General features: G+C 41.4%; 1 protein-coding gene across 8 annotated transcripts in view; it reads left to right on the top strand.

Annotated features, from left to right (window-relative positions):
• The window catches only part of dlg3 (discs, large homolog 3 (Drosophila)), a 63,100-nt gene that overhangs the window by 45,066 nt on the left and 1,908 nt on the right, over positions 1-16,126 (top strand). For 4 of the 8 annotated variants that reach the window (XM_008326736.3, XM_008326737.3, XM_025063160.1 and 1 more), the window contains 11 exons: positions 1,125-1,281; positions 2,146-2,248; positions 10,164-10,278; positions 12,333-12,509; positions 12,611-12,686; positions 13,177-13,276; positions 15,071-15,112; positions 15,325-15,375; positions 15,509-15,610; positions 15,720-15,892; positions 16,001-16,110. In XM_008326736.3, the coding sequence (XP_008324958.1) occupies positions 1,125-1,281; positions 2,146-2,248; positions 10,164-10,278; positions 12,333-12,509; positions 12,611-12,686; positions 13,177-13,276; positions 15,071-15,112; positions 15,325-15,375; positions 15,509-15,610; positions 15,720-15,892; positions 16,001-16,110 (1,206 nt within the window). Of the gene's footprint in view, positions 1-1,124; positions 1,282-1,467; positions 1,565-2,145; positions 2,249-3,423; positions 3,925-10,163; positions 10,279-12,332; positions 12,510-12,610; positions 12,687-13,176; positions 13,277-13,877; positions 13,924-15,070; positions 15,113-15,324; positions 15,376-15,508; positions 15,611-15,719; positions 15,893-16,000; positions 16,111-16,126 lie in introns of those variants that run through there. The other 4 variants (XM_008326738.3, XM_017039317.2, XM_025063159.1 and 1 more) reach the window with 3 other exon arrangements.

Raw genomic sequence — 16,126 nt, 5'->3', positions numbered from 1 at the left:
TGAGTCATAGTGGCTCAAGCTTAAGCTTCAGTGAGTCTGAGCAGAAGGCAGTGCATTGTTTCTGCTTACAGTGAATATTATAGGTGAGTGTGTAAGTTTGTGTTTGAGTGTGTCGGTTTCCATAAGATTACATGCATAAACAGAACATCAGTCAGTGGATTACCAGCCTTTTGGGTCCAGACGTGTGGCTGCCCCCTCTGCCGCTAACAGTAATGAGTTGCACAGTGTCATCCTAGTGATTATGAAGTCATTTAATTTATCTGTGTTAGCAGTGTGATTAGTGCATGACTGTTTCTGTGGTTCATCATTGATTCTGCTGGTGAGTAATGTACTTTTGATTGATTACCGTAATTAATAACAGCAATAACTGTTTTACTATTGTCCAGGCTCAGCTGATTAAGCTTGAATAATCTTTCCTGGTGGTTTACGTTTGTTGAGTTTCAAATGACTTTTGCCTTTATAAATTCGGGATTAGGCTACCAATAACCATATTGAGGAAATGTCTTTGTGAAATTTAAATGACGTTTAAAGTAAAATACTTAAAAAAGGAAAACAGGGCCCAATGCATATCAGCATAAGGAATATGCTGATATAACTGTTACCTAATAATATAAAGTTTTGCAGACAAGATCAGTTGTCAGCTCCATGTATTTCATATACAGTATGTCATTCATTCATCAAATCCTGTTTTCTTTCAATGGGGTCATAATTCACAAAGTTGCCGTTGTGTTCTCTTCAGAAGGCCTCACAATGCTGACTGTAAATTTGCTGACATTAATCAATTATTCTTTTCCCCCATGACTTCTAATAAAGAGTAATGTGGAGCTGCCGTCAAAAACACTTTCAGTCAGTTTTAATAGCCTCACTTGAGGATGGATATTTACGTCCATGTCTTATGTATCGTAGACAGTATATATATATATATATATATGCAGTGTGTATTCTTCAGACTATGTTGTACCTGCTCCTAACGAATCCATTTCCGTTATGAAATGCAGCAAAAACTAGAAGAAGATGGCTGTTATCTTTATCAGCTTCAGCGTGTCTCTCAGATCGTGCTCTTTTTTGCCACTTACACCTCTCTGCCCTGTCTCTAACCCTCACACTGTCACTCTCTTTGACAGGGAGCCAAGGAAAGTGTTGCTCCACAAAGGCTCCACAGGCCTGGGTTTCAACATTGTCGGCGGGGAAGACGGCGAGGGCATCTTTGTCTCCTTCATCCTGGCAGGAGGGCCGGCCGACCTGAGTGGAGAGCTGAGGAGGGGTGACCGCATTCTCTCAGTCAGTACCTTCACTTCATCTATTTTTGGTTTGATGTAATTTCTGGAAATGTTTAATCGTTGAACTCAGAAAAATTGAAAGAGCATAAAGATGATTTTTAGTGTTTAGAAAGACAGAAACATCTGCTCCACTCAAATGTCCTTGAGCAAAAAGATGGATGTCAGGCCGGTGTTTCAGCCTTGTGGGCGGGGAGGCCGGCGAGGGCATCTTGGTCTCCTTCATCCTGGCAGGAGGGCCGGCCGACCTGAGTGGAGAGCTGAGGAGGGGTGACCGCATTCTCTCAGTCAGTACCTTCACTTCATCTATTTTTGGTTTGATGTAATTTCTGGAAATGTTTAATCGTTGAACTCAGAAAAATGGAAAGAGCATAAAGATGATTTTTAGTGTTTAGAAAGACAGAAACATCTGCTCCACTCAAATGTCCTTGAGCAAAAAGATGGATGTCATATCAGCTCAGAGGGGGCTTGGCTGCTTTGTGCCAGAAATGAAAACTTTGGAATTAATAGAATATCCAAAAGTTAGCTCCTTTAAATCTCTTTTTAGGTTACTCAGTGAAGCTTTATGTCCGTATACACAGTAAATCATACATTAACCATATATTAAAATAATATTTAAACAGAAGTTGATAAAAAGAGGAAATCTGTGGACATGTACAAATAAAAAAAAACTTTTAGTAGTTAAAGCCAGGTCGCCATGTGATAGGAGTGGTTCTTATCTCCACAGGCTGGAATGAAGTCATCCAGCCTTGGGTTAGACTTTGATCCATGGAGGTTCATCTGCTTCATCTGCAGATCTAAATAAATGAGACAGCAACACACCTTTTTGAATCGTTCTCATGTAGGTTCTCTGTCTATTCTGATGCAGGTTAATGGTGTGAACCTAAGGAATGCTACACATGAGCAGGCAGCAGCAGCACTGAAGAGAGCAGGACAGACGGTCACCATCATCGCTCAGTACAGGCCTGAAGGTACAGCCCTGTGGTCGCAGTTCACAGATATTTACAGACATTTACCTCACAGGTTAAACAGACAATAAGAAGGACTAACCATCAACCAAGGTATTAGAACATTTTGCAAATTAGCAACAAAGTTCTCATAAATCACCCATCCATATCCTTGTTTATGTTTAAAAAAGACTGTGGTTTGATTTTGTAAGACAGTATATGGCAAAGTGTCTACCTAATACAAACCTCCACAAACATAATATATTATAATCACATAATTTAATTTCTGTCCAACTGCTACATGACCATGTCCTCAAATCTCTTGTTTTTGTCAAAAACCACAATCATTTATTTTTAATGTGGAAGAAAAACAAGGAAACCAAAATATTCATATTAAAAAGTTTGGAACCCACAGACCTATTATACTAACGTACTAAGAACACAAAGTTAAAAAGTGGTTTGGCTGATTATTTTTTATTAAACATCGTCTTTTCAAGATGCTAGTGAAAGCAGTCAGTTGCCTGAAGCTTCAGTCTGATAGTCCACAGAAAAGTGTTTAAAGCTTAAGCTGCTTTTGTGGGTTTTTTTTTATATTTTCCAGAGCAGCAGTGTGTGAGGAAAACTTCTATGTCTGCAAAAGTCTTTTGCAAACATTTAAGTCTGCAAAAGTCTTGCGGTTTGCTGGATATTTTGTCAGCCCAACTTTAGTTCATTTACCTTTAGTATCCAACTGACTTTTTTTTTAAAGAAGGCTACGTCCATGCAACGTTTTTATTTTAAAAATCTTAATTTTCTTAATTTTAGTACTTAATGCTAACACACCGTAAAGATTATTAAATGTTTTGGTTATGTTTAAGAAAACATGGATTGTATAATTCCCTGAGCTGAAAGCATCTTATATTTGAACCACAACATATTAGAAGTTGAAAACACAGTGCCGTCTGTGTCTGTGGTGCTGTAATAGAGTGGTTTCAGAGTTGTAAGAGGGGCAGAGGTAATAGTTCTGGGAAAATGGCACGTATACTCGTACGAATATTTTTGATCCTCACCTTACCCCGATTAAGAAACCCTGAGTCCACGAACAATAGTTCCGGAAGGGGGGGTCCCATTCGTCTATTCGCCCTAAAATCCCTTTCGAACGCCTCTGCTTGTCATTATTCCATTTTCTAATGGTGCACTGAAACTGATCTACCTGTTGGTGGAGGGTGCGTGACAGCCTGTGGTTGGAGAAACGAGGGCGGCGCCGCTGATTGGCTGTGAGCAGGAAGTATTCAGGTTGAGGGGCGGTCCTTGTGTTCCTAAGCTGCAGTGTGGTGCTGACTGTAAAAGCTGCTCTAAGGCGGGCAAACGAACCGCTGTTGTCTTCCTCCTCCGTTCAAACTCCCTGCCCCTCTGCCACAGTCTGTCTGTAATAACCCCGTCTGTGGGCAGCCATGGAAAGAGGACATTAAAGCGGAAAATACGAGCTTTATTTACATTACAACGACAACGGAAAGTTTTTTTTGCTTTTGAAAAAAGTATTGATAGTGAAGGAGGAAAGCGAGAAACTTGTGTGAGAAACTGGGAGTCTGTGTATGGGGGATGGGCTGGAATACAACAGGAGCAGCAGCACTGCAGAAGCCGCATGAACTTCCTAATTGCTGGATGAAGAAATTACCGGCCGACTCAGAGAAACAGTAACCGTACTATCATTTATTCAGGTGAGATACGGAAGTAAGGAACGTTGAGAGGGAACGTTTACGTGAACACTGACGCGAAGTTACTCCGTATAAGCCGTGTATTTATACTCGCATTGTATCAAATTAGCTCGGTGCTCCTGTTAGCAGTAACCTGTTGTTCAACTTAGGTAGTGAACTGGATAGAAACGCCAGTTTCACTTGAGACCTCAGCTAAAATTGATACTTAACCCAGTTTAAACACTACTACACGCATTTATCTGTTTAACTAGCCCTGGAATTAAGGTAAAAAAACAAACATAAATGACAGGCTTCGAAAACCTCACTCCTCTGTCTGCACTCAGCCATTACCTGAAGTCACCGTGACTTAGTGTATGATCCAACTGTCACATCTAATGTTTAAAAGTGAGTCTTAGGTTTTGGAGCAGGATTCGTTCAGGACCTGTGAACAATTGCTATAAGTGTTCTTATGTAACCTAAACCTTGAGGTTGTGACACAGAGGTGTGGTCAAACAGGTGTGTGTCAGCCTGCTGCTGAAGGTTTCACGGTGACCTCACTGGTGAACATCAGCTCCTTACTCTACACAAGTATGACAATATGTATAATTCATGGTCATGATTTTCCTGGAGGAAATGTAAATAAAGCTAATAATAGATCGGTCAATACCAACGAACCAGACTTTATGATCCTACCAATAACTGCTTACGTACTGTATGTCATCGAAACTCACTACGTACTGGTCCAAAGTACAAATTTGAAATAAACCAGTCAAAAATGAAATTTAAAATGTTTTTGACTGGTTTGAATAAATACGTCTTATCAATATTACTTTCGATTGGAATTAGCTTTGATCATTTAAATACAGGGCTGATGTGAACATGCTAATGGTCGACGCTATAACATGTTGACAGTATTATCAAATAATGGCCCTTATTTTTTACCTGTTATATCTGTTCAAAACAAGCGTTCCTACTGAAGCTGTCTTTTTATCTTTACCTTAGGACAGAGGGAAGAAGAGTAGAAATGTATGGTAATGAATGAAGGAATTCCTTGTGTATTGCAGGTCTTTGTGTTATTGTCATATTTGGGGTTTTAATTGACTAATTTGCACTGAAAAATGTTCATGTCTGGCCCATATGCTTGTTCGCGCTACCTAACTTTAATGAAGTGAGCCCTTGTTATTTAAAACTTTAGCTCCTCACATGAAAGACAAATTATAGTATGTTTTGTTAACTTTCTCTGCTATCAGTGTGAAACAGCTACAAAGTTTAACCTAATATATAGTAGCAAGTTTTTACACTGAAGACTAAGGAATGGGAGTGCTTAAACTTAAGATTGTGTGTGCTTTTTTAATGGATTTTTATAAAATTTAAAAAATGAAATGTGTTTAAGCAGATTTTCTGTGATTCATTTTTATTTTCACAACATGGAACAAGATTGGACAACTTTGGCTGTTGCCTGCTCCTCTGTGTTCATATATACTCGCACGGAGTGAACGTATGCTGTAACAACAAAAGAAAGGATATTGTGAGCTTTAGATAAAGGCAGGGTTTTCAGGTCGTACTATGACAGGAATGCACAGGGGCATATGTTGTAGCATGCTCTTTCCTTTTTTTCTTTTAATAAAACATGAGCCTTGCATGTCCAGTTTTAATTCAAGGTCATTGAAATTGGGCTGGAACAGGATTGGTGAGGATCAGTTGTCATGCAACTCACCTTATGACAAACACAGGCTATGATTACAACTGACAATGGTGTGCTACAGGTTTTTCTTTATGCTACAAAAATGCAGTACAACGCTCCATTCTTGTCTATGAGAGTTCATATCATCTGGTATGCATGGACCATTCGGTCAGCGTGTTGAATAATGATGTCTTGGGTTAAAGGAAACCTTTGTTTTCCACACCAAATACTGCTCTCAGCTCTGCTCCCTCATTGTAACTTGGCTAAGGACACTCATCTGTTTGTGTAAAGTTTTCTAAACACACAAGTACTGGCAAATGATTGACTTCCTGTATTCCCTCTGACCTGTGATCTCCATCTGCTAACAGTAAATCTTCTGACGTCCTAACAGCAGCGGGCAACCCGTCATTTGTTTTAGCTTGGAGCTAGAGGAAGCACTGTTGTTGTGCATAAGCCCTGTTCAGGTGAATGAACGTGACCAGGACAGTTAATGTCAGACAATGTCCTCATAGGAGCTCAGACCATGACATCCACAGATCTCTGAAGAGCCAATGAAGACTGCTAAAGAGACAAATGGAGACTGCTGGCTCGATGAAACATCAACAAATCTTTTAATGGTTTAGCGTAGATTCTTTGAGCAGAATTATAAATGCCAGGGGTGGGGGAAGGTGTATTCACGTTTTGGTCTTCCCTACTATCAAACCGTGTAATGACACCAAACTTTTGGTATTTAGGAAATGGGAGGAGGGCTGCAGAGGAAATGTTAACACCACTTACACCACATCAAACTTAGCTGTGCATTACAGAAGTTTGGAGAGGTCACTTATCCGAGGACTTAATTTTGCTGCTGCTGCATTTGATTGGGGGCTCTGTGTGTTGGCTGTCATCTCTTCCTGACAACATAACACACTCTCATATTACGAGTATGTACCCACTGTGTTGAATAAGTTGATGAAACAAACAGCGACAGCACCCCCAAAATAAAAAGAAGCTCCATGACTAATGAGGGCACACTGTGGGAGTGTGATGCAGAATAGTCCAGATTTCTATTAGCACTCTGTTCTTCCTGTGGGTCATTTCTAAATATAGTGTCACCCCGGTGTATTAAAGCAAAGCTATGTATCTTTCCACAAGTGGTGGTATTTTTGATAGACCCTTTCTTGTTTAGAACAATTTTAGCTATCAGTCACCTGATTAGATCATAGCCGTGCATGTCTCTCTGCATGCTGATCATCACTAATAATGATTTTCCCCAGACACAGCCTTTGTATGTCTTATATTTTACACCTCCTGACCTGGTTTGATCTCCCCTATTCAGTGATGCAGTTTTCACTATTGTACCCATTCAGAAAAGTTGTATGGTGAAGAGGAAAGCATTTAGGCTAGAGGAGTGAGAGAGGCCTCATTCCCCCCACACTCTGAGTCAGATTAACCATCAGTTTATTATGAAACCATTTTCACAGCGTTGCTGTAAGGATAAATATATCTTTGATGAGTGTGTGTACTCCCATAATCCAGCATTGGAACGATACACTTCCAGCTTTAGAGAATTGTTACTAATTAATGTGTAAGTACTCACTGCGGTGCAAAGCCAAAAGGGGTGACTACGATGGACTTGTGATGTAATGATGGTGTTACGCCGTTTGGTTTCTTTATTTGTGTGTGACGAGATCATACTGATCTGCTTCATATTATAGGGAACAAATTGTTAATGCTGTTGTACATCTCTTTTTGTTTCATTGTCGTGTATAAGTTGCTGGTGTTAACTGTTGTTTTTTCTGTAGTCTTTGTGGGATTGTTAAATTTCTGCAAAACAGCTCAGAAGATTGTCTGTCAAAACTATTCATGGCAACTAGAAAAACCTTTGTTTGGATTTGGTACCAGTGGTTTTGAGAGATAAGTTGTAATGATGATGATGATGTGTGTGTGTGTGTGTGTGTGTGTGTGGGCGGTCAGTGTCTCATTAGTGAGTGAAGAACTCATCTGATCTGTGTTAACAAGAAAACCGAAGGGTTTACCTTTGGTACTGTAACCTCTCAGTCTGTAGACTAGAGTTTGGGTCAGTGACAAACTGTTGCAATGGTTCCTAGTTCTATCATTCCATTTTACTTCCAGGCTAAAAGACAAGTAGAAGATACCTATGGATTACCTGGATGAAAGTGATAGAATTTAGAAAAACCAAACTGCAAGCTACAATAGTCAAGAACATAGCATTCATGAATTCTTCGTTAGACAGAGTCTTGATTAGGCAGCACTTTGAGTTTAAAGATCGACCACGTTTTGTTTTGTTTTGTTTTTTTTTAAGCAACACCTAATTACTTTGTCCAGCTTAATCATATTACATTTTTTTAAATAGAATCTCCTGAGATGTTCATACTATCAACAGTAATGATTTCATGGATAGAGTTCATAGGTACATCCATGTAGGGTTTACCACAGCAGAATTCTTTCTGGTATTCTGATATTGCGTTTGTCCACAAGGTGCAGCTCTAATTAACCACAAAGTAGGAGTTTTTCCTGCTCCTCTTGAATGTCCACACAGTCCGTTTGGACATTAGGAATGTGAACCAGCATTTGTCTCTTCACCTGTGCTACACAGTTCTTTTTCTCATGAACACAGCCCACACCCTGTCCTTCAGTTTGGTCGTATGAAGAACCAGTTCATCAGAATAGCTTTTCTGTCCCTCTGCTTGTGTCTCCTGTGCCTGTGGGAGCAGCGGACTATTCTCAAAGGCCTTTTGCACAACTGTTGTCCCTGTTTTCACCAGCTTATTGCTCCAGGTTGCAGATAGTCAGAAGGTGTCTAGTTACCTCACCTTGCACCGCCATTCTGTTGTATTGTTAACCCTTTAAGGTGTGACCTGGGTGGAGGACCTGAGCTGACGTCTCACTTTGCTTTGAATTCCCCAGGACCTGGCCTGCAGCTGAGTCCAGCCACTGGAGGCCTGTTTTTGCACCTGTCCAGTATTTGTCAGGATCTTGTGATAAGGTGTTTTAGATTATTTGTGTGGGAGCAGCTATTTGTCTTTGAAGGTTACTTGGCCTGTTAGACTGTATCTGGACTTTGATCTCGTGTTCATGTTACAGGAAGTTCAGTCAACAAGGAATGATTAAACCATGAGGCTTCAGTCGTAGCAGTGAGAAAGATGTACTGTATGTAGAACAAACGATGACACATTCACTGGTAGTGACTCTTTCATTCATAAGTTGGTTTGAAGCTGTTGAACACAGTTTCAGAGCAGTACTGTAAATCATATTTTTTGGTTGTAAAGAAAATGAACACAATGATGTAAATGAATTCCCTTGGATTTTATCTGACTCAGAAGTAGCCTGTGCTGTATTTAATTATCTGTTTGGGGTTTTTTTTGTTTTCTTTCATTTTTTTAAGAATTGCTGGACATTTCTGGGTAAAAATATTTATCTGTGCTGCTATAGCAACTGCAAGGTTGCAGAGCTGCTGTTTAAAAACCACAGATAAGGATGGTTAGCTTAGCCTAGCTGAACCTTGAGGCTAAATAATCTTTCCAAACCTAAGTCAAGGTTTTACAGACCAAAGAAACCAGAACTGATGGAGAGGTGGAGCTGTGATTTTTGCTCTACCAAAAAGGTTGCATTCATAACAGAGACTAAGTTTTGTTTCCAGGTACATGCATTTCTTGTCTTGTTGTGCACTTTGCCTCATAACGGCAAAGTTCTCTGCTACTGTTTAGCAGATGAATTACTTTTTTTCAGTAAAATGCATTACTTTATTTATAAACATATTTATATAAAATAATAATTTAGTTTGAGCACAGGCAATTCAGAGTTTAGGGCTAATAACTGTGTTTATAGCACCTCCTGGAGTGGTAGAACAGTGTGACGTATTACAGCCCTTTAATCGTTGAGAACGGGTTACTTTAGCAGATGCCGAAATCATATCAAATGTTTTGTCTCATCTTTATTTAATTACATTGACGACTTGTTTTTCTACCTGCATCTGCCATGTTGTTTACTTCACCGTGTGCACTGTGGTGGCCTCAGCTCGTTCCCACAGCCCAGGCACAGGCCATGCTGCACACAGCAGGCTAATGAGAGTGTTCTTAATGAGGGCGTCCAGGTAGATTCATACATCATCCCCCCCCCCCCCCTCCCCCGCCCCCCCCCCCCCCCCCCCCCCCTTCACGTTCCTGAGCAGCAACTGGTATTACACAGCCTATGACAAATGGTCAGGCATTGGAGGCCTTCCTTTTTTTTTTTAGAACACTAAAGAGCCCATGTTGAACTTAATTAATCTGTGTAATTAATTAGCTGACATGAGACATTAGTGGTCGTGTGAGGCAGATCTGTGATAAACCATATGTTCCTAAGGTGATTAATCAACCTAAAGATTCACTGACTCCTTTGCTTCCTACATTCTTCGTATCTGACCGCAGTATGAATTTAAGACACAGCTTTTACAACAACCTGCTTCCAGTGAAGGAATTTAACCGTGTCTGTCCTGTCTTTTGTCCCTCTTAAGCACACAGGTGTTTGTCCTCTCAGAGACCCATTATTTTTTGGTGATGTTGTCAAAACTTTGCTCTCCTTTTATTAATTGCAGAATACAGTCGCTTTGAGTCCAAGATTCACGACCTGCGGGAGCAGATGATGAACAGCAGTATGAGCTCAGGATCCGGCTCCCTGCGCACCAGTGAGAAACGCTCTCTCTACGTCAGGTAAAAGCTGGAGAACACACACACACACACACACACACACGCCCTGGCTTTGTAGTCACTAAATCAACTTCTTAGATCCTTAAAAATACACAACACTAATCTGCCTGCAGGGGGAGCAGTCTGAAAAGCACATGTAGATAAATGATGACTTTTATTTTTGATGACATCTTTGTACAAAAAAACATATTTGTACAACATGCTTTTATTCTGGGACATTGGGTGGACTCAGTCCATCTTTGTCAATAAACTGATGGACAGGTATTTGCTGTTGTTGTCTTTACGACCTGTATGACATTGAGTCCACTTTCTCTAATGCAGATTGACAGATGAGTTTGTTGAAGTGACCTGTGTGATGAAAGGTTGCCAAAATGGATGGAGGCTTATTTAGGAATTAAAACGAGCAGCCCACACACACACACACACACACACACACAAACAACTACCACAGGACACACAGTGTCGAGGTAGAAGGACTCTGTGATGTAACACACCGCAGGCCAAATGCGTCCGTATTTTTCTGCTGATGCTGTAATGCGCTCCACTTAACCTGAGCCTAATGGCTGCATTAGTAGATTGATTCAGCAGCGGTGAACCTTCCACTGATTTATCAAAAGAACAGAGGCAGGTATGTGACAGAGCACATGCTACAGTCAGGGGTAATCACCAGTCTGACTCCTGCTTCTTATAGACTGGCCCCTCTCAGGTATGTAGAGCCTACTTATGTTTGTGCGTTTGCTTGTGTGCATATGCGGTGACTAAGCCTATAGTTATGTTGGAAAAGCTAGTTAGCCGGCAGATGCAGGAGCCGCCATGTACTCCCTGCCCAGCTTTAGGAATGTGGAGGCGTTAAATCACTAAGGTGCACTCAGAAAAATACAAACACAAAAAACAAACATACGTTTGATCACACTCTCTGTTAAAGTTAAATTGTCTACAGTGTTAAGGCTTTCCTTTTTTTCCCTGTTGTATCCGTTTTAGCATTTTTCTACTTTACCTATTTAGCTGGACAGAAGGAAAAAATAATTAGTCCCTCCTCCTTTTTGTCCTCTGGACCATAGTAATGGCCTGAAGAAATAGGCTTGTAGGTCAAGGAAAAGTTAAGCCAGTAAATCAGGTCTTAATATCATGGCTCCGGGTTTACCTGTCTGAAAAGAGAGTGACGCATTCACTGCCACCACAATGCATGTTTGTTTGTAGTGGAAAGTATGTGGCGGTAACTGTAAAAAGGTCAAATAGAAACATCTGAAACGTCTGTGAGAAAATGTGACATTTATTATCATTGTGTGTCTATTGCTCACAAAATTGTTTATAAAAAACAACTATTTCCCACTGTCATTTAAAACAAACAGTCAGACTTCACAGTCAGAGGTCACCTGTGGTAATAACTCCCCTGTGACCCTGAAAATGGATTAAGGTGTAGAAAATGGATGAATGAATAATCACAGCTGTGAAACTCTTGTTGGTTATTAACAACTGTTTAGGAATGTATTAACAAAATTGACTGTCTTCTTCCTCCTGCTGTGTGAACTCCATTTCTCTGGATTTCCCAATTTTGTGCAGTTCACTATCTAAATATCGACTGGTATTAATGCAATGGTCGTGGTCTTTTTCTGTGACATCTGTCAGATCACCTTGATGTAAAAATCATTGGCTGCAAAACAGTAAATGCAGTTTTTTCTTCTGGTTAAGTTAAGTAGCAATCATGTTGTCAAATTGTAAATTGGTGGTCTACCTGGTCAAATGTGATTAACTGTACTAAAAGAAATGTACAAGCTTCATGTATGTATTGATTGCAAGGCCATTTATTTATTAGACACTATAAATGAATGCACTTTTGTCTAAAACAGCCAGTAGTATGCCACTGATTTATCTGAAAGGTTTTTAATAACTGTTATTGTATGTTTATACCTGGAATTTGAATCCCTAGAGGCTGCAGTAATTTGATCTATGCGTGCAGTCTCTACACAGACACACACTCAGACACAGACACACACACACACACACAGCCTCTTGACAGAAGTCCAGACGTGTAACCAAAGTCTTTGTCTTTGTAGAGCTTTGTTCGACTACGATCGAACGAGGGACAGCTGCCTGCCCAGCCAAGGCCTGAGCTTCTCGTACGGTGACATTCTCCATGTCATTAATGCTTCTGACGATGAGTGGTGGCAGGCCAGGCTGGTCACTCCGCATGGAGAGAGCGAGCAGATCGGGGTCATTCCAAGCAAGAAGAGGTCCCTGAGTGTTTTGTTAATGGCAGGCAAATTTAACTGTACCTGCTTAATTATACCCATCCTAAATGTTTTGTTGTTGTTGTTGTTGTTTTTTACTTCAGAGTGGAGAAGAAAGAGCGGGCCAGGTTAAAAACAGTCAAGTTTCACGCCAGGACAGGCATGATTGAGTCCAACAGGGTAAGTGGAGCAGGGCAGCTGCTCCTGCTCTGGTGCCACAGAGACTGTTCACCACTGCTGCTGGACTCCCAGGGAGAGACAGTCTACTGCCCCACCTCCACCCTCACTGTGTGGGGGGGTGGAGTCCAGCAGCTGCACCCTGAAACCAGCACACAGAGCACTCGTGTTACTCTATATGTTACATAGGAGCTGTGGAGATGAGAGGTTTCTCTTACCTCCACTGCTTATAAGATGTCAGCACCTTCATCAGAGGCTGAACCGTCATTTATTTGGAACGACTGTTGAATTAGATGTTGCTCCTGTGCTGCTCATTTCACATCACACATCACCTGCTTCTCCTCTGTTCATTACACCACATGCATCGTTTGGTTGTTGATGTTTCTTTTCTGTTATTTTGCATGCTTATTCAATACCCTCATTGAAACCCATTCTGTTTTTGTTCTCACCCTCTCATTGCCCCGCCGTCCCCCACTCTCACCCACACGAGCAGCCAGTCAAAGTAAAGCGCAAAAAAAGCTTCAACCTCTCACGCAAGTTCCCGTTTTACAAGAGCAAGGAGAATATTGTGCAGGAGTTGGTGGAGTCTGAACGTGAGTATCAGCTGTGTGATCCTGGGGGGGGGGGGGGGGGGGGGGGGGTTGTGTTTTCTCCATCTTTTCCCCTTCATGCTTCAGTTCTGTCTCTCAAGTTTTTCATCTATTCCGCTCACCTCCAGGGATGGATTGTGGTTTGTCACCACACTCATCCCGACCTCACTGTCCCAGAGAGATGCCCCACAGGTGGGCTTCTCTCTGACGTGTCTGTGGGCCCCAGAGGAGTCTGACTGTGTGCATGTGCATGTGTGTGTGTGTGCACCATGCCTTCCTGGCTGCATTAACACACAGGCCTTCTAACACTGTTTGAGCTACTCTCACTACAAGCCATTGTCACTGACCCACAACTGGACACAAGCTCCAACATTAAACGGGTCAAAATCCTGTTTTAATAGGATTGGAAAAAAGCTGAGCTTAAGGCCTAATGAGTCGAGCACAGCACCAAGTGTTGGATGGCCTGGTGAGCACTGCACAGCACTCCTCTCCTCTCCCTCTCTGCCCTGACTCTCACTAACCTCTTCTTCTTCTTCTTCTTTCTCCTCTTCTTCCTCTCTGCTCTTTCCTCTTGGTTTCTGCTCTCACCTGTCGGGACACCTAGGACTTCCCAGGGTTAAGCGATGACTTTTATGGATCAAAGAGTTTGAGTAAGTGTGCGGCCCTACTGTGTCAAGCAGCGTCATGTCCCCTTGAGCTCAGAGAGTAAAGCTTTGTCACCGCAGACACAGATAGGAATGTTGAACCACACACTTACATCTACAGAGGGAGACGCTCACCTGGGTCTCATGGGAGTCTGTATCATTTAGCACAGTTTTGTCAGACAAAGTCACAGAATGTATTTGTCACCAGAGCCACAGTGTGATGCTGTGTTTGAGTGGAGAAACACAGTTTTCTCCAATTCCCCTTATTCAGCAAATGCCTGCCTCCTGTAGTCATGACTAGACTGAGTAATGACTGAGTATTCTGCTCCTCCATTTTTAAGTCCACTACTACAGGCTTATGTCATGCATTCTAATGCATAGAATATACACTGTATATTTTTGTACCATTTACCCTTACTCTAATACACAGTCGATACACAATAGGAAACAGCTTTAGTTTCACCAAAGCTCCTGATCATTAAATACCATCTGTGAGTTTGTGAAGAGCTCAACTTCAGGTCAAAGGCCATGACAGCCTACATGAAACCAGCTTCACTGAGTGCAGTGCAGGGCAGTTAAGTCAGCTGACAAGATTATGAGGGACTGTTTACCAGTTACAATTGTTGAGAAGAAGGGTTTGACTGATGTTTTCACACGTTCTACACGCCACCATCAGGTTGCACAGTAATGACCGCCAACTTTATAAAGCTACATTTTCAGTTATACTTTTGCACAGGTTTCTTGACATTTTTCCATATTAATTCCATCATTTAGATTAGTCACAAACATATCAAAAAGGTATTCAGTTAAATTTAATGTTTATCTTGATTAATCCTGATTAATCCACAACTACCCTGTGATTGATCAGATTACAAACTTTAATCTTTGGACAGCCCTAATTGAAACACGTGTCAAACAATCATGGGTCGTTTGGGAAACAGTAACAGGAAACACTTGATGTCCTTTGACTTTCACCCAAAACCACTTCCTTAATATTGTGAGAGCATGGCTGCAGAGACTTCTGCTTTCTTAATTCTCTCTTGAACCTAGAATAGATGGGACCAGCAAACCGTGGAAACGTTTTCTAACTGTATATATTGTGGCTCCATGTTGTTTTGGTATGTGTGCAACTGGCTGTCTTGTGCTTTCGCAGAATGCCTGACATCTAACACAAGTGACAGCGAGAGCAGTTCAAGTGAGTCTCTTCCTGGTTCTTCAACCTTTTTTTTTTTTTTTTTAACTGTGCACATATTACACATGATTAACACTGTCAATGGCAGATTTAATTGTCAAATGGTGCCTGTAATAGGTTTAATTCTTCGTCCTGCTGCCGCATCAAAATCAGCTGAACTACTTCTGAATGGTCTTCAATGGAATGTAACTTGTCTAATGGTGTGGTTATTACAGAGGGGCAGGAAGACACAATTCTTTCCTATGAGCCAGTCATTCGACAGGAAAGTGAGTAACTTCCTTTTCTATTTTTAGATTAGGCAGTGGTCCGGAAGTCTAAGCTACCTCTGTTTGCCTGACACAGGAGTAATTAATACATCTGCTCTCCTGCATGACTGTCTGTCTCCTCTGTCTCCAACAGTCCACTACACAAGGCCTGTGATCATCCTGGGCCCAATGAAGGACAGAATAAATGATGACCTCATCTCAGAGTTTCCTCACAAGTTTGGCTCCTGTGTACCACGTCAGTTTAAGTCTCTCTCTCTCACACACACACACACACACAACAGATCAACACATTAAAATACAGCAGCAGTGTTTTTACCAAAGACGCCGTTTGTGTCGCTCTTCAGATACGACTCGTCCAAGGCGAGAGAACGAGATGGACGGTCAGGACTATCACTTTGTGGCCTCAAGAGAGCAGATGGAGAAAGACATTCAGGACAATAAATTCATAGAGGCAGGGCAGTTCAACGAGAACCTCTACGGGACGAGCATCTTGTCCGTCAGAACTGTGGCTGAGAGGGTATGCACTGGTGTCAGCACTTTGATTTTGATCTATTAACTACATACAATATATTTGAATGAGATTCTGAAGTCCAGACGTGTAACCAGACAAACTGTGTGTCCACAGGGGAAACACTGCATCCTGGATGTTTCTGGAAACGCCATAAAACGACTGCAGCAAGCACAACTTTATCCAATTGCCATCTTTGTCAAACCAAAATCCATTGAAGCCCTGATGTAAGTTTGAACGTCT

This window comes from Cynoglossus semilaevis, chromosome 15 (assembly GCF_000523025.1).
Source record: "Cynoglossus semilaevis isolate Cse_v1.0 chromosome 15, Cse_v1.0, whole genome shotgun sequence".
NCBI classification, from domain to species: domain Eukaryota; kingdom Metazoa; phylum Chordata; class Actinopteri; order Pleuronectiformes; family Cynoglossidae; genus Cynoglossus; species Cynoglossus semilaevis.
The sequence above is the reverse complement of the archived record's forward strand: the minus strand, read 5'-3'. Positions and strand labels throughout refer to the sequence as shown.